This window comes from Carettochelys insculpta, chromosome 21 (genome assembly GCF_033958435.1).
Source record: "Carettochelys insculpta isolate YL-2023 chromosome 21, ASM3395843v1, whole genome shotgun sequence".
Taxonomy (NCBI): Eukaryota; Metazoa; Chordata; order Testudines; family Carettochelyidae; genus Carettochelys; species Carettochelys insculpta.
The window spans coordinates 21657025-21674939 of NC_134157.1; the positions used below are offsets into that span (position 1 = coordinate 21657025).

The window sequence follows — 17915 nt, forward strand, 5'->3', positions numbered from 1 at the left end:
GCCCTGAGAAGAGGGTTAGAAGCATCCATGAAATGGTCTTAGAAAGACCTGCCACGCTGCCCTGCCTCACTGATGCTGGGAAGGGTGGGTACGGCATCATGTGGGAGTGAGTGCAGTGTCTGCTCAGTTGCTTTGTACAGTTTAGCCACAGATCAGCCTACGCCAACCACCAGCTGTAAGGGGGTATAAGCTGGTGCCCTCGTAAATCATATGGCACCGGCTGCAGATGAAGACTGGTGTGGATTTGGCTGTTTCAATGTGGGACCAATGTCTTTGTTCCCTAGAAAACACTGATGAGTCCCACCCTGATTCAGTTTAAATCAGCTGTACATTTACAGAAGTTGCGGCAAGCAAAGGGAACTCTGACAAAGCCCATCATGTGGGCTGGCCCTCGGGCATTGAGCTGGGGGAGCCAGGAGATGCCCTGTGTCTGTGGGAAACATGGGGCAGCAGGGACTCGCATGCCAAGACTTGGAAGCAGTGTTCGGAGGGCGAGACCCATTCTGCACAGACAAGAATGCTCTTGACCCTGAGCATTTTGCAGACATGCTGGTGGCCACAGCCCAGCCTCAGGGTTAGAACATATGGGCTCCCACCACTGGAGCTGGTGGATACACTTACACAGAAGGGTGTCCTACAGGCCACAGAGACTGGGCTGTTACAGCTAAGAAGTGGGGTGGGAATGGAGAACAGGGCTCCTTCTAATTCTTTCCATCCATGGGCAGAATAAGTTTTGTTATGTGCACCAAGGAATGTGCACCACCAGTAGAAACACATGCTGCTCACTGTGCGTGGCCGTGGGTGCTCTGCTAGTCAGCTGGGTGGCACCTGAATCTCTCCTGGGCAGCTGCCCATGTACTCAGCTTACAGGGGACCCCGTTGGGGAGGTCTCTCTTGTGGACAGGATGCCTTCGGAGAGCAGCAGAGGAGGGGGCAGGAAGGGAAGGAAGCGGGCCAGCAGGAGAGGGAGGAGGCAGGAGGCCTGGTCTGCACTAGAAAGCCAGCCGGGCAGCCCCTCCGTGCAGCTGCAGCTTAGGCTGGCAAGTGAAGACTTCTGCTAATAGAGCTCATCCCGGTTCCCTTGCCACAGTGAGCGCCAGCAGCAAAGCTGCTCTCCTGTCACCTGCCCTGGGCTTTTGCTGGCACAGCTGTGCCCCGGTTACAGCAGCCCTGAGTGATGATGTGTGCCCGACAAACCCTCCTGTCAGTGAGCCGGGGACTGGGAGGAGCAAGAGGGGAAGGAGACGTGGGAGTGTGGGGAGGAGGAGGCCAGACAGCCTTGGAGGGACAAAGCGGGAAGGCAGAGCAGCGAGAACAGGGCTGCTGGAACTCTCTCACTATGACCTGTAAGTAGCCGGGGCTCTGGCGGGATCCCCCCCACCTCTCTCTGCCAGGCTTCCTGACCATGGCTTCTCTCTGCTTTCCAGGTCTGTGTCTCTCCTTCGCCCTGGGCACCATCCTGCTGAGCGCATGTGTGAGCCCGGCCAGCCCCAGCACAGGTACTGTGTCCCACTCAGCCCAGGAATCCCGCTGGGCTGGGCCACTCTCCCTGTCCCTGAGATGCCCCAGTTGTGCTAGAGCCCAGTGCCTTGGGGGCGCCGGGGAAGGATGCCCACTCCGCAGGTGTCAGTGGTTGTGGAATAGAAACTTGCAGTGGGACGGGCTGCATGTGGAAGGGCTCCTGGCTTTGCTGCTGGGGAGGGAATTAGTGCGAAGCTGGGGCATGGCGCTATTCTACAGTCAGCTACCCCGACCTGGCAGGATCACTGCAGCAACCTACAGAAGGCACCCGCATAGAGCTGAGGAGTGTGCTGGCGTGGGGCACAGACACTGCCGGGGCTGGGTAGGACACAGGCACGGTGCAGCATGGAGACTTCACGGGAGGAAAGGGGACAGCTGTGTGTTACGGGCACCAGAGTGGCAGAAAGGGCACAGCTCTGGGGCACTGACACCCGAGGGGCAGATAGAACATAGCCGTGGGGTACACACACCCGAGGGGCAGATAGAACATAGCCATGGGGTACACACACCCGAGGGGCAGATAGCACACAGCCGTGGGGCACAGACAGCCGAGGGGCAGATAGCACACAGCAGTGGGGTACACACACCCGAGGGGCAGATAGAACATAGCCATGGGGTACACACACCCGAGGGGCAGATAGCACACAGCCGTGGGGCACAGACAGCCGAGGGGCAGATAGCACACAGCCGTGGGGTACACACACCCGAGGGGCAGATAGCACACAGCCGTGGGGCACAGACACCCGAGGGGCAGATAGCACACAGCCGTGGGGCACAGACACCCGAGGGGCAGATAGAACATAGCCGTGGGGTACACACACCCGAGGGGCAGATAGCACACAGCCGTGGGGCACAGACACCCGAGAGGCAAACAGAACACAGCAGTGGGGTACACACACCCGAGGGGCAGATAGCACATAGCCGTGGGGTACACACACCCGAGGGGCAGATAGCACACAGCCGTGGGGCACAGACACCCGAGGGGCAGATAGCACACAGCCGTGGGGCACAGACACCCGAGGGGCTGTGTGTGGAGTTGCACAGCTCAGAATATCTCACTAGGTTTGTTCGTTTTCCTTCTCGTCACTTGGGCAGCGTTGTTCTCTTAATCAAAGGACACATGGAGGTTTTGGGGCCCCACTGGCCAGCAATGGCCTTATGGCCTGGGGGAATCTCCCCTTTGCCCTAAGGTAAAGGGAGCCAGAAAAAATAGCTCTTTGAGGGCTCTCCCTGTCTGCGACTGCCCTGTCTGGGCAGGTTCAGGGCTGCCTCAGAGCCCCCGGCACTAGAGTGATGGGCGGGGGGGCAGAGGTGGCAGTATCCATGTGGGTCTGGCATTCCCTTTGCCCCAGGGAGGGGGCTCTTGCTGGTGGAGGCAGGTCTGAAAGCCCTCCTGCAACTGGCTCCCCTGCTCCCGGCCAGAGGAATCCGGGGGATAGTGTCCCCACACTGCCCCCGCTGTGGCTGAAAGTGGCACATCTGGGCGCCTCGTGGTGAGGAGAGAATTCCCTCTCCAGCTCCGGCTCATGTTCTCTTTAAACTCCCCTCCAAGCCTGTGCGGCTTTGGCTGGATTAAGCTCCCTGCTCTTCCGCTGTTCTTGGCAGCCTGGCCCTCCCGGCCTGGGAATCAGCAAGGCAAATTCAAAAGGAAAATAACTGACAGGCCCGGCAGCTGACCGGCAAGGCAGGGCCCTCTGGGCCCAGGGAGGGAGAGCACACAAAGCAGAGGTGTGTATTGGCCAAGCAGGCTCTGGGGGCTGTCAGGGCAGCAGCGTCTGTATGTATTGGAGCTCCTCAGAGCTGCACCTAATGAACATAAACAAGACCAGATTGTAGCCAGCACCATCCAACGCCCACAAAAACTACAAATCGCAGCATGCTGTGCACCAGTCAGCATCCCCCCCTTAAAGCTGGGGGTGATCAGGGCCCCATTACCTTTACCTTGCTGGGCCACCCATGCCTCCCTCAGGGACCGTGCCGGGAGCAACACAGCCTCATGCGATTGTGTGGCTGCATTTGGGGGCACAAGGTGCACCTCATGCTTAGCAGGGGGCCCCAGGACTCTCCCAGCACTCACTCCCAGGGGCTGTGGTAGGAGGAGAATACCATTTGCTGGGGCCTCGTGAACCTGGCTCTCATGGTGCGCACTGCATTGAGCCCGCTGGGTGCCACACCCTGAGAGGGTCCGGAGCAAAGGCAGCCCAGTGTGCGAGAACAGCATGAGCTGCCCCTTTCTGAGGAGGTCGGTAAGGGCTTAGCAGGGCCAGGAGGTAGCGCGCAGCAAGCTGAGATGTAAGCGACCTCATGCTCCTCTGCCTAGCGGTCAGTGCTCCCCGTGACCAGCGCGCTTGGTGGCTGCCCGAGAGAGATTCAGGGCCTGCCCAGCTGAGGAGCAGAGCGCCCGCAGCCGGCAGCCTGTGTTTCTATGGATGGTGCACATCCGCACATGCCTCGGCACACAGAACAGAATTTATTCTGCCCGTGGCTGGAAGAAATTAGAGGGTGCCCTGCTTGCGGCCCCTGCTGCCTTGCCCTGCATGTGTGCAGCGCGCTTTGTGCGCCCCTGCGGTGAGTGCAGGGTCGAGCCAAGCTTGCTTCGCCGGGGTCTCCTCGGTGCTCGGCGGGGGGGTCTGTGCGGCCCCGAGCCGGCAGCAGGCTGTGGAGGAGGAGATGGGTGTCCCACCTGGCCATGCGATAACTCACATGGACAATCCATTAAAGACCATCTCTTGTGCTTTCCAGCTGTCCTGCCACATGGCCTGATACAGCTGGGCCTAGGAGCCACCATTGCCTCTGTAGCATCTGGGCCTGTGGCTCCGCGCCAGCTTCCCGGTGACACCTGGACATACACAGGGAGGGAGCGTGCAAGGGCCAGTGTATGGCAGCAAAGCTGCAGGCGGCGGACAAAATCCTAGTCCCGTTGCAGTCAGTGCTGCAGCTCCCATTGACTTCCACGGCTCCAGGATGTGGCCCATGGCTATAGACCAAAGACCCATCAGCCACCAGGCCGCGCCTTGTGAGAACACTGCTGGGTCCCAGCCTGCAGAAGTTTGGGGGGCTCGTGAAGGGACTTGCTGCCACGAGGGCTTTCACTGGACAGCCTGGTGTGGCCGAGCGGCTGTTCTCACCATCTGCACCCATCCCCCAGCCCGAGGCTGCCGTGCCCACCTGCAGGCAAAGAGCCAGGGGTCACCTGGGAGAGCAAAGGTGGCTCTCCAGTGACCCGGCCAGGGAGGCTGAGGGGGCAACATGCTGAGGGAGACCAACAAGGGGGCATCAGGCAACTAAGCTCAGAGGGAAATGAGGGGAAGCGACCGAAGCACAAGAATGACGAGCACCCACAAAGGGCCACAGGCCTCACTGAGCTCTGCCATGGCTTTTATTCAGGCAAGCTGCCACTGACGTGGAGCGTCCTGGCTTGGCCCTCTGTGACTGAGGTCAGAGCTGCTGTCTAGCAGCACCACTCCCTCTCCAGAGCTCAGCACTAGCCCTGCTATGTAAGGAAGCCAGCTTGTAAGTGGGCTGCCGCCTGCTGCTGGCCCCAGATAACCATCGCGGTGCTGGGGAGGCTGCCTGAGGCTTTCTGTCGTTACTAAAGTCTCTATGTTGTTCCTCTTTATAAGGGCCCTTCCCTGACAGGCAGCCACTTCCGGCTGCAGCAACGTGAGCTCCAGCCCGCCCAGCCCCGCGGCTGACACGTTTGAAAGTCCAGGGGGTGGCACAGCAGCAGCAACTGCTTTCTAAGCCATTGCAGACTGCAGACTCCCCCACCCTCACCCCCTGAGCCCTCCTTTAACCAGCCATGCGGTCCTGGAGCGAATCTCCAGGTGGAGCTTCCTCTGAGTCTCTGTGAGAGCCGGCAACTCAAATACGCCTCTACGAGGGTCACTTTCCAGCCTGCCTCAAACACAGCCCGCATTTCAGAATGCTTAGGCCCTGGCACGGGGCTGAGTGTTACTGATTTGCTGCTGGAGAGCACTTGCGTGCACCAAAACCACAGGTTTAAATTAAAAAAGGTCAGGGGAAAGAAACAGCCCCTCAGAGAGCCCACGGTCCCTAGATGATTTTCCTTTTCTGCAATGATGTCATGGGCTGAGTATTTGTACGTAACAAACCGTGTCGTATTTGCCAGGCAGGGGACCTGACCCGCCCGTCCAGACCTATCCACTCACAACTGTGTGGGAATTCGGCTCCCACGTTGTGTTGGCTGAAATCAGTGGATCAGGTTCATTTCTCTGTCAAAGGGGTTTGTGCTGCGCCCATCACGGTAGCATCTGAGTGCCCCCACTATGCCAAGTCCTAGGGACGCTTGTTTCGCTTGTGGGAGAGGTTTTAGTGGTGGTGTAGAGCCCAGCTTTGCTGACAGAGCCGTGTCCATGCCCAGTGTGCTTTGCCGGTGTGATAGCCCAGGGCACCTGTGCCAGCAAATCCTTACGGATGCAGATAAGACCCAGCTGCCTGTCGGGAGCAGGCAAACCTCCTGTGCCAGGAATTGTGCCCAGGACAGGTGCTCTCACTCATTTGCACTTGTCATATTTCAACATCGCTGTCTTCAGTCCCAGCCAGAACAAGGAAGTGTGTGTGTGTGTGTGTGTAAGCAGGCTGGCCCTTCATCAGCACTGCTGAATTCAGCTGAGGCCAAGGTTTGGGTGGAGGAAGGGAGAGTGTTGCAACAACCTGGGTTTGCCCAAAGCTGAATAACTTGCTCCCAGAGCCCTGTTGTGCGGGCCCAGGACTGCGAGACGGGTGTCACTGAGCTCTCAGTGCTGGTCAATGACCTCATTCCACCTGCGCCGGGCTGGGTGTGCTGGGGCAGCAGAGCGTGAGGGAGGGCTGCTCTGTAATGGAAGATGCGCTCCTGTCTCGTGTTAGACTCTCCCAGAAGTGGGCATGCCCCAGCTCTGGTGTGTGCTCGAAAGGGGAAAGATGGCAAGGGACTGGCTCACTCCAGGGCCTCCAGATCGTGGGGTCAGGGGAGCCCTTATGACGGGAGAGATCAGGCTGTGTGGCTGACGATCAGGTGCTGTTTGCCCATACAGCATTTCCAGGGGGCCTTGCGGGAGAAGCCCTGGAGTGGGTGGCCACGGATGGTACCTCTTCCTGGTGCTCCCTGTGGCTGCTCAGGGATGGACAGTGTGGGACAGGGCCTGTCTACACTGCATACTGAGCTCTGATGCCGGTCTCAGCCCAATTCCCCTTCCGTCCACACACAGGTCAGTCTGACTCGGTGCAGCAAGTGCTCTGGGCCCTGCAGGGGAGGGAGGGTCAGACCCAAACCTCACTACAACTCAGCCCAGGCCCTGTTCTTCTGCAGAGCTCGAGCTGCAAACCTGAGCTGGTAGGGCTGTGTCTTGTGTTGTGGACACACTGGCATGGCTGTGAGATCTGGGCCCAGCAACTGGAAGCTGGGGTTGACAATGGAGTGTAGCCACACCCACTGGACGGCTGCTTCCTTTCAGCCAAGAGAACAAAGAAAAGGACAGCTGCAAAGCAGCTAATGGCAGGAAGGGCCATTTTGCTGCCCCACCCCAAAGGGTCTGTCTCTGTGCTGCTCTGGAAACTGGCCCGGGAAGGTCCCAAGCCCTGAGGTGGGTGAGCTTTTCCTGCACTCAAGGCGAGCAGAGCAGAGAGTCATGCAGCAGCTTCCTGGGACGCAGACCCACCGGCCAGGCTGGAGAAATCCGACAGGAACCAGCCCAGGCCACACCCAGCTGCTGCAAACCTGCTCTCCTCTTTTGCCACTTTGCGGCGAGGTGGGCTGGCTTCTGCAGTGGAGCAGGGCCCAGGCAACGGGCCAGGACTGTCGGTTTCTCCGCCGGAGAGCAGCTCAAAGCTAGGAAAGGGCCCAGGATGTGAGTCCAGGAGTGGCCATCTCAGTCCTGTACCTGGATTGAGACGAGCACCAGCCGGCTGGCACCTCCTGCTCAGCAGGGCCCAAGAGCCAGGTCCCTGCAGGTGTAATTGGGACACTGCCTGGCCATCAGCGGAGGTGCACGCTCTCAGGACAAGTGTGCGGGCTCGTGCTGTAAAGGTGGGCAGCACAAGGGCCAGCTGCCAGACAGGCCCTGGGGGCCTGCGCAGCTCTGCGTATAGGCCCAGGGTTTGGGATAGTGAGAGCAGGAGGTCAGGAATGAGCAGGGCGGTGCACAGCAGGTCTGACGGGTGGAAAAGTCTGTGCGTTGTAGCAGGAGAAGCTCTCTCTGTGACAGACCAAGCTGGGCTGGGCCGGGCTGTGGCCTGTCACCTCTCTGTTCTCGCCAGGAGAGGCTCAGCACAGCTTCCGCAAACTCGCCCGGCAGGGAGACGTTGGGGGCTCATCCTCAGAGGCAGCCCCTCTGGAGGGACTTCCTCAAAGCCCGTGTGAAAGCGCAGTGCGGCAGACGGCGACAGCTTCGCCAGGGCCTTTAACTTCCTAAAAGTTAGTTGCAGGCTCTAAAACAGCTGAGATGCATCCGAGGTGTTTGTTCTCCCTGTCTGGAGCCGGGGAGCTGGCAGAGGGACGCAGGTCAGGTCACTGCCAAGGAAGGCAGCAGTGGGGCTGGTGATATGCTAGACAGGTTTCCACTTCCCAGCCCAGTTTGGTGGTGTTGGGGAAAGGTCTCTGTACACACCCCACAGACAATCAGTGCCCGCTTCACAAGGCCACCAGCTGGCCCTCTCAGCAGACAGGCCAGGGGCTGAAAGGGCTAGAGACAGACTTGTCATCTGCCTCCTGGAGGGGGAGCCCCTACTTCAGGGGGTCAGACGTAGGAAGGGGAGCGTGTCCTTTGAGCCTCGGCTGCAGCGCTGCCTGCCACCCGCTCCCCCATGCACGAGCATGGTCTGAGGAAGGGCCTGGAGGATAGCGGGCTGGAGTCTGAATTTGCTGTGGCAAGGCAAAAGTCGCAGCAGCTGGGTGTGTGGCGCTGGGCCCCAGGCTGGATGTGCTGGGCACAAGGGCCCCTGGCCTCCAGCCTCCTGCCACCCCCTTGCTGAGCACCGTTCGCCCCGGCAAACCATCCAGCCGGCAGGTGGAGCATGGCAGAAGGGCTGGGCGCGTCCCTCCACCTGCGAGTACTTCTCTGCAGGAGGGCGCTGCAATGGGACCAGCCCTGCAGGCAGTCAGGGAGGCAACAAGAGCATTCGGGGAGGCGGGAGTAAAGCCTAAGGGAGCTGGAGTGAGTGGCTGGGGAATACTGGGCGGGTTGTTGTCCGAGGCCAGGGTCTGCGGGAGGCAGGTGCGCGTGCTGGCTCTGACTGGAGCAGGGTAGCTGAGGGGGTGTGCGCCTGACTTTGCGTGGGAAGCTCCCTCAGTGCTGGTCCAGCATGGGGCGGCCTGGGAGCTGCCAAGCAAGGAACAGGGGAGGAGGCGCTGAGAGAGAGAGAGATGCAGCTGGAGCTGAGCCCAGGGAGCTGAGCAGAGGCATGGAGGCAGAGACACGAGACGCTTGAAAGAGGCCTGAGCGGCAAAGGCGGGAAACCCCTCACAGCAAGTGCCCCGGCTGGCGTTTCTCCAAGGCAGCGCGGGGTGGCAGGCTGATCTGCCGGGGGGAGGGTTTGCCCACGACAGCCAAGGGGTTGTTTACATGTCTGTGCATCAGCCTCTGTAATCCTGGCACTGCGCGGCTGGGACGCGGGGAACGCTGAGAGCGTCAGGGCATTGGACCTGTCTGGGAGCTTCTTCATTTGGCCTGGGTGGGACTAAGGAGCTGGAAGCCACAGTTTGTCTGGGGAGGAGCTGAGAGGAGCCGTGGAGCAGGAGCTGTAGAGCTCTGCCAAGCTGCATAATCACGTTTCCTTCAGTGGGAGCCACGAGTCCTAGCCCCTTGCCAAGAATTTCATTCCTGTGCTTTCCTCACCGTCCTCCATAGTGCGCAGGGTTTGCCCACAGCCATGGGTGGCTTCCAGCTCACTTGTTCTGGCCTGCAGTGCTCACCTGTCCAGCTGGGATTATGGGATCATGTTACAGCTCTGCTGAGATCGGCAGGATGATAGGGATGTGTTCCTGGGTGTTACGCATCAGTTTCTCCTTCTTCACCTGTAAATAACACTTCCCCTGCCTGTTGTGCGGTTCTGGCTGCTGTCGGTGAGCATGCTTCGAAGGAGAGCAGCTGGCAGGCAGGGGAGTGGCGCCATGGAAAGGCTGCTCTGCAGCATGTAGGCAGAGAGGCGAGTTCTTCCCTTGGACCACATGTGAAGGGCTATCGAGCTGCACCAGTGTTCCCTGTAAGCTGAGCAGCTGCCCGGGCGAGAGTCAGGTGCTGCCCACCTGATTAGCAGCGTGCCCTCCGTGGGGAGCCTGTGTTTTTATTGGTGGTGCACATAACAAAATTTATTCCACCCATTGGTGAAAAAAATTAGAGGGACCGAGGAGTGCCCCCGCCCCCCCCCCCCCCGGCTGTGCAACCTGACACTGCAGAACTGGCCACAAGGCTGAGCATTGGTGTGAGATGTAAACTCCGGCCTGTCAGCAGAGAGCTGAGCGTGCTGCCAGCCTAGACAGACCCACAGCAAGCGCTGCCCAGCAGAACAAGGGCTAATGCATGATGGGGGTAGCTGTGGCAGTTCCTGCTGCAGGGTGTTCCTGAAGCCGAGAGTTTCCCTGCAGAACGCAAAACAGGCCTGTGGATAAATGACAGTTCTGAGGGGGGATACACGTGGCAAAGTTCAGTTCTTGTCCTCCAGGTGGGGTGAGGGGATCCCGACACAAGAGCAGGAGGAAACCTGCTCCGGTGCTGGCAGTGCCAGGACAAGCACATTGCCTGAGCTCACGGTCTCCTCGCAGGGCTCTCGCACTTGGGCTCCTGCGCTTCCTTTCCCTGGGGAGCAACGGCTGTGCAATGTGCTTGCTGCACCAGGGAGGGGCTGCCCTCTGGCCTGAGCCTGGGCCGGCTCCCTGCAGGTGCAGCCTTGGGCTGGGAAAAGCTGGCTGTCTGGACAGGCCCATCTTGGCCTGCCCCCTTGTGTCCTGGTCATCCTGCCTGTGGCACCGGCGCCTCGGAGGGGCTGGGCTCCCAGCTTCTCTGTTTGTACCAAAGCGGTAAGTGGGCCTGGGAAGTGGCTGCACCTTCCTTTCTCATGGCTGCTTTCTGAAGGACCTGCTCGTGAGACAAAGACGGGCTGGTTTCTGCTCTCAGGGCTGTGGCTGCGCTGCTGGTCACACACACAACTAGCTGCTACTCACAAGCCTGTTGCCCAGGATAGCGTCCCACTGGCTAGAGGGGACACTGGAGCGCGGGGGCATAGTTGTGGTGCTGTCTGGTTTCATTTCTCCTAGTGTCTAGAGCAGTGGCCAGCCACTTTTCCCAGGCGAAGGGCCGAAATTTGACCTCTGTGTACGGTCCAGGCGCCGGTGCTACTTTTTAAAGTCACCAATAGTTCTGCTTACAACAGCGTTGTTAATAAATCAATGAAGGTGCAGAGCTTTCCCGTGTAGGTGGTGGCTGGTAGCATTAGCTGGTCGTTTGTTAACCCACAGGCAGCCTGGCTTTGAGCAAGCTCCCGGCTGCACAGGGGAGGAGGGGCCGGGCTGAGCTCCCACCTCCTGTGCCGATGAAAATCGGCTCATGTGCCACTCTCGGCACCCATGCTGGGGGTGCTGATCCCTGGGCTAGGGAGAGGAAGGCAGGAGCGCTCGCGCCACGTCTTCACCAGTGTTGTCTAATTGTTTATATCCACGTGCAGAATGCGTTTTGTAATGAGCACCGATCAGGAGCTGACGTGAGACAGCTCCTCCGCACTGTGCCCATGAAACAATCGTCCTGCACAGGACAGTCTGGGGTGGGGGGTGGGGTGGGTGCGGGGTGGTTTCAGAGGGTGGAGGGGCACACGGTTGGGGCGGGTGAGGTGTGTGCTGCAGAAGGGGGTTCCAGGTTGGGGCCAAGGTGCTTGGAGTGAAGGAGTGGCGCAGGGCAGGAGGCTGGAGGGTGCAGGATGGGGCTCCGGGTTGGGGTGTGGGCTCTGGGGTGCTGGAGCAGGTTAAGGGCTGGGGCCTGGGAGTGGGATGCAGAGCCTTGGAGGGAGCCAGGCACTTAGGATGCAGGAAGGGGCTCGGATCTGGGGCAGGAGCAGGAGATTGGGCTGTGGGATCTGGGTGAAAGCTAGGGACTAGGGCACAGGAGGGGGCTCAGGGTTGGGGGTGCAGGGCACTTACCTGGGGCGATTCCCAGTGTGGGGGAAACAGCTGGTGCCACACTCCTGCACTCCTCTGCAGACACCCCCTGCACCTCTGGCAATCTCCCATTGGCCATGATCCTGGAGCTGCAGGAGTGAGGGCAGAGCCAGGAGCTGCCTTCACCCCGCAGCCTCCCCTGCCAGGAAGGGCTGGACCTGGACACTGGGGCTTAGGGGCTACAGACCTGGTCCGTGCTACAGACCCTCAAGCCCCTTTATCAACCCAGCCCTGCTGCTGGAGCTGGAGGAACGCAGCACAGTGCATGGCCAGCGTGAGCCCCAGCATGGGGCTTATTAGGAAGCTGCGCAGCCATGCAAGGGGGACCCCTGGCCTGCACTGCAGGTAGATCGGGCGTCAGCTGTGGAGCTTGAGCACAGGTGTCCGCCCAGCCCAGCTGCAAGTGACCACATTGCACAGGTGCGCCCTCCTTGCAGCTGCCCCCACGTGCGCGTGTCACTGGGGCTGGGGGGTGTCCCACGGACCCGGGTGCAGCAGTCAGCTGAGTCCCTTCATGAGCCGTTTCCAGCCAGCTGCAAGGGGAGGGAGCGCGCCCTGGGCACATGCAGGGGTCGAACTGGGGGAGGCGCAGGAGGTCAACCAGCACTGGAGCGGCTTCGCCTGCATCGGTGGAGCCAAGCGGGCTGCTTAGCAGGAAGCAGCCAACGGTCTCTATCCCCTCAGCCAGGCCCGACGCTGCTAGTAAACTCCAGTGAGAGGCACGTGTGTGTGGTGGGAAGGTGGCTAGGACAAAAGCCAGCTGAGCACGGGTGCTGACTGCAGACCCTGACAGAGCAGGGAGGGAGCAATAAGGGTGGGGCCAATGCTCACTGAAGTCACTGGCCCACAGGCCACTGGTGCCACTGGTCTTTGGTGCTGTCTCCAGGGGGGCCTGGTTTGTGCTCCGGGAGGGGAGCCAAGCCCCAGCTGGTCCTGTGCTCTGGGTTGGCGATTTGGGGGTGATTCAGCCAGCCTTGGAACCCACACATTGCCGTGGAATTCCGTTCTAGCGGGGCTCTGCTGCTGCAACCAGCCCTGCAAGGCTGAAGGTCTGGCCTCTCCGCTGGTGTTCAGCTGTGGGGCAAGCTACCCACAGAGCAGCCTGGGGGAGGTGCTCCTGAGCCCTGTGCCACCAGCTGGGATCAGGTGTGTCAGGAGCTCTGTCTGCTCCCGGCCCGTGCACAGCCTGCCAGGGCCCCTTCCTCGCCACAGTCATTATTCTCAATCCAGCAAGAGGGATGAAAGCGAAGGGCTCAGACTTTGGCCACTGGAGTTGCATTCCCACGTCAGGGCCTTACCGAGTCTGGTGCTGAAAGTTACGGCCCGGGGGCCATGGCTGCCAGGCTCCTGGACCCTCCAAGCCGGATTTCCACAGGGGCACCAGAGAGGAGAGAAGTTGCCAGTCCCTTGTCAGGGCTGCTAGCTGGCAGCGTCACACCCCTAGGGCAGGCTGGCCTCTGTTCTAACAGCCCGTCAGCTGAGCCCTGCCTGGTTCTGTTGTTTCTTGGGGGGTGCAGCTGTCTCATGCTGGTCCCCGGTAACACAAACCTTGCAGCCTTATTTTTAAAAGCACACTGATTGCACCCTCCAGGCCAGGGCCAGCCTTACCCATAAACAGAATACACAGTTGCATGGGGCTCCCCAAAATGTGGGGTACCATTGGGTCTTAGTGAGCACCCCCTGTCTCTCCCTGGCCCTGTTCTGGGGCTCTGCTCCCACCCAAGGTGCTAGTTAGTTAAAAGGGAGAAGCCAAACCCATGAGCAGGCCTGTCCGAGAGCTGTTCAAGGGGTAACGAAGCCATTTAACAGGCGTTTGGCCCCGCAACCTGAGTGTTTCTGGATTGGCTGTTTCTGGGCCTTCCCTTTATTTTAAAAAATATTTCACTGGCATGGAGCTGATGACTGCAAAATCACATCTCTAAACAAATCCCCCTCCCCTCCCACCAGCTGCCGTCGGGCAGAGGAGCACCGGTTTCATAGCTCTGCGTAGGGTCCCATAAACCCAACAAATGGCCCATCTCAAGCCCCAAGCCTGCCCACCAACCCCGTTTTCACAGCGGAGAAGACACACAATACTCGACATCTGCGGAACAGTTGGGAGTGCTGGAATCTCACTCAGTTTAGCGGCCCTGAGACCAAAGGCTCATTGCGCATGGGGATGTGTCCAGGGCAGAAAAGGCCTGTGTCACTGCAGCTGGTCTCAATATGTAGGAACTATGCTAATTTCTGCTCAGGCTTCTGGTCACTATTTGCCACTAAACCACTGTTCAAACCAGGACTGCGTCATTGAGCAATCTGCTCCCAGGCCCTACCCCCGGTGCTCCCTGACTCACCCGGTGCTCATTTGGTCAGGATGCTCAGGGCGGATATTGACCCTGACGGTGACCACAGAGGAAGCGGCACCGCTCGGTGCAGCTGTGTTCTACACAGCATCAGTAATGGAGCCTGGAGAGAAGCCATTGTGGGCTGCAGCTGATGGGACGTTCTAGGCTCACGGACTGGGAGCTCCGGGCAGGGTCAGTGATGGGACAGAGGTGGCAGCAAAGGTGCTCTTGAGCTAGACCCTCGCTGCTGGCTGGAAAGGGGCCGTTTGCGACACTCTCCCACCCTCTGCACTAACACATGCTGCTCTCTGCAGCCTCCCGGATCCCGCCCCGCAGGGAATTGCCAGCCCAGGGCACTCAGTGTGTCAGCCCAGGCATAAGCCCAAGCCGGCAGCTGGCCCCATCCAGAGCATGCTGCAGAACCCACCCGCATGACCGACCCAGTAACACCTCACTCCTTAGCAGCGCTTCCGGACCCGGGAGACGTGAAGAGCAGAGTCCACTGCAGAGTGTATCCCATTAACTCCTTCAGCGCTGCAATGCCACAGGGATGGGCTGAGGGGTCCTGTCCTGGGACAGACAAACCCACTGTCCAGAGAGTTCTCTGCTCCAGCCACCCCCCCCATCCTTCACTGTCAGCCTGGCCAAGGTTCCGCCTTACAACTCCTGTTACAGCCATCCTTACACAAGGTCACCTCTTACCAGTGGCCAAGGGGAAGCCAGGCCGCGGCACTCCCACGCAATACCACCGTACCCCGGCGTGTCCCTGGGGTTGGGCAGGAGGCTGGGGCTGTGCTCAGATTCAAGACCATCTCCAGGTTACAGCTGGAGTAAACAACCCCTTCTGTCTTCTCTCTCCCCTTGTCTGCTCTATCCAGCTGGGAAGCTGTTTGGGTCAGAGATTGCCACTGCGTCTGCCTAGCATACGGGGCCTTGCCCTCAGGTGGGGCTCCTGGCACAACTAGAACCATGGCTGGTACGAATGAAACACGAGTTAATTGGTTTTAATGACTGTTACTTGCTAGGAGCAGGAGGGCTGGGGGAACCGCTCCGCCTAGCAGCCCTGGTGAAGAGGATGTGGGACGAGGAGGAGTGTCTAAGGCTGGGGGCAGTTTGGAGCTGCTGCGGGGGTCTAAGGCTGGGGGCAGTTGGGGCTGTTGGGGGCTCTAACGCTGGGGGCAGTTTGGAGCTGCTGGGGGGCTCTAAGGCTGGGGGCAGTTTGGAGCTGCTGGGGGCTCTAAGGCTGGGGGCAGTTTGGAGCTGCTGCGGGGGTCTAAGGCTGGGGGCAGTTGGGGCTGTTGGGGGCTCTAACGCTGGGGGCAGTTTGGAGCTGCTGGGGGCTCTAAGGCTGGGGGCAGTTTGGAGCTGCTGGGGGGGTCTAAGGCTGGGGGCAGTTTGGAGCTGCTGGGGGGCTCTAAGTCTGGGGCAGTTTGGAGCTGCTGGGGGGGTCTAAAGCTGGGGCAGTTTGGAGCTGCTGGGGGGGGTCTAAGGCTGGGGGCAGTTTGGAGCTGCTGGGGGGCTCTAAGGCTGGGGCAGTTTGGAGCTGCTGGGGGGCTCTAAGTCTGGGGCAGTTTGGAGCTGCTGGGGGGCTCTAAGGCCAGGGGCAGGGGTGGTGATGTGGTGGTTGTTTGGGGCTATTTTGTGTTCAGCCCCTGGAACATTTAAAAATTGCCATCTGGCCCCCTTTTAAAAAAATTTGGGCTCCCCTCCCCCGCCTCACGCAGACTGCTGCCGCATCTTTTATATTCGTAGTGATGCCAGGCAAGCCACTGAATAGTCTCTGGCAATAATTTTCATGCCCCCTCGTCCCTTCCCCACTTTTGCCCCGCCCCTTCTCTTCTATGTAGCTGATTTCTCAGTTTTCATTTTTTGTTTGTGACCCCCCAACCCCAAGCGCCTCCAGCCTCTGGGTGTGGGGGTTGAGCTAGGGGCAGGGGCAGTAGTCTGAGGATGAGTCTTTCCCCCACTGCAACTCAGATTAAGTATAATAATAAATTAATAAACTATAATAAAGAAACAGTGCTATTATTTTATGAATGTATTTTCCCTTTTGTATGGAATAACTATTAATATATAAACATGAAGGGGCAAAATTTTATATTCTTGCCTCAAGCACAAAATTAGCTCATTATGGCGCTGCTTTCCCCACCCCCCGTTTTTAAAGTGCCTTCGGTCACCAAGTCTTCCTGAATTGTCAGAATGGGTCCCCCTCTGGAAAAGGCTGGGAACCACTGGCCTAGACTGAAATAAGACACCAAAGACTCCACCGTGCCTGTTCTCAGTTCCTGGCCTGAGTTCCTGGGACAGCCAGGGCCTGGTGGGAATATCCCACCTCAGGCCTGTTCCAAGTGACATTTGGGCTGCCTGTAGCCCACCAGGGACATGAGGCAAAGGAGGCTTATGGAAGAGCACTGTGCATTGGCTACCCGCTCTTCCTGCATCCCAACCCCAAGCATGTCTCCTATGCCAGCGCTGAGGCACAGAGCTGTCCCAGCATCTCTCTGCTGGCCAGGAACCTCTTTGAAGTGGGAGATATGCACAAGGGACCCTGGCCACCCAGCTTAAGGCTTCCTCCTAGCACTGAAGCAGAAGAAAGAGGCCTCTGAGCACTCATGAATCAGGTCCGCTTTGTCTGCTATTATGGGATCCAGCCACGTATCCCCAGATTGTGACTATTTCCTATTTTTAAATTAATTTTCGTAGAGAAACAGCCAACGAAAAGCACACAAAGGCGACTAACTGACAACGTGTATTTCCCAATACTGGGCCCCTCGCAGGCCCTCCAATCTGACTGGACAATCCTGCAGCTGTATAACTTGTTTAAGCTGCAAGAGCCAGCACTAGTGAAGCAGCTGCTGCTGCACAGACAGAACACATTTGGGTGGGTGAAACAGAGGTAAAATAGGAGCAGATGTACATGAACAGGGCGAGAAGGGAAAGGAAAAGAGGAGTGTTGCAGGGGAATGGACAGCTGGCAGTCTTTGAAACACCTCAAATTTCTCATCCAAAGGGGTCCAGAAACAGGGTCCAAATTTCTTCAAATTCATACACAGGTTGAACCTCTTAAATCCAGAACTCTTTCACCTGGCAATAGCTGTAATCCAGCATGATTTTATTTAGCTGGACAGCCACTTATTGTGGTTGTGGCCAAGTTTCTCGTGATCCCATAAAGTTTGTTTCCAGCCACGAGTCCTGGCTCTGAGTGTTCTGGGCTGTTCTTTAGCTGTAATTTACCCGTAAATGTCTCCTTAGAGCCCAGTGAGCAGTGGAAGTGTTGTTAATGTGCTAGGCAACATTGACCTCCCATGGTCCAGCAAATTCTCTCATTTGGCATCGGTCAGGTCCTGAGAATGCCGGACTAGAGAGGTGCAACCTGTATTCCTCCTCTGGCAATGATAAGCTATTCTCTGGCTGCCCACTCAGACAGGTCTGAATCCACCATGACCTAAAGTGAGGCTGCTCCTTGAGCGTGCAGTGTGGACAGGGGAGAGTTGGCAAACCCCAGCTGCTAAGGACTGTGCCGTCCTAGCAGCCTGCAGGGCCTGGGAGACTGCTTTGCTTCAGGATGCAGGAGACACACTCTACGCAAGCTGCTGCAAAAGCCCGTCAGCGGCACCACTTTGGTTGGGGGATTGGTGTTGAAACAAGGATCACATTTGTTGCTGTTGATTGGCTGCCGCCAGCTGTGGGGTAATCCAGAGCAAACCAAAGAACAGCAGAAATATCCAGCCTTTGCCCTGGAGAGCACTTCTAAGTCATCCAGCGTTTACAAATGAAGACTATTTACATAAGTTTGGAGTCGCTCCACCATGCCTGCAGTTCAAACCTCCTCTCCGAGAGCTGGAGCAGCCTTTCTCCCAGGCTGCTTTCATTCTGACCCAACTGCTGCGCTTCCCGGCCAGCAGGAGTTCACTTTACCC

At 58.7% G+C, this 17915-nt stretch overlaps 1 protein-coding gene across 1 annotated transcript in view; it reads left to right on the top strand.

Annotated features, from left to right (window-relative positions):
• Positions 1 to 1174: 1174 nt before the first annotated feature.
• The window catches only part of PTGS1 (prostaglandin-endoperoxide synthase 1), a 31786-nt gene continuing 15045 nt past the window's right edge, over positions 1175 to 17915 (top strand). The window contains exons 1-2 of the mRNA XM_075015688.1: positions 1175 to 1346; positions 1428 to 1499. Of these exons, the coding sequence (XP_074871789.1) occupies positions 1178 to 1346; positions 1428 to 1499 (241 nt within the window). The 5' untranslated portion in view covers positions 1175 to 1177. The remainder of the gene's footprint in view (positions 1347 to 1427; positions 1500 to 17915) is intronic.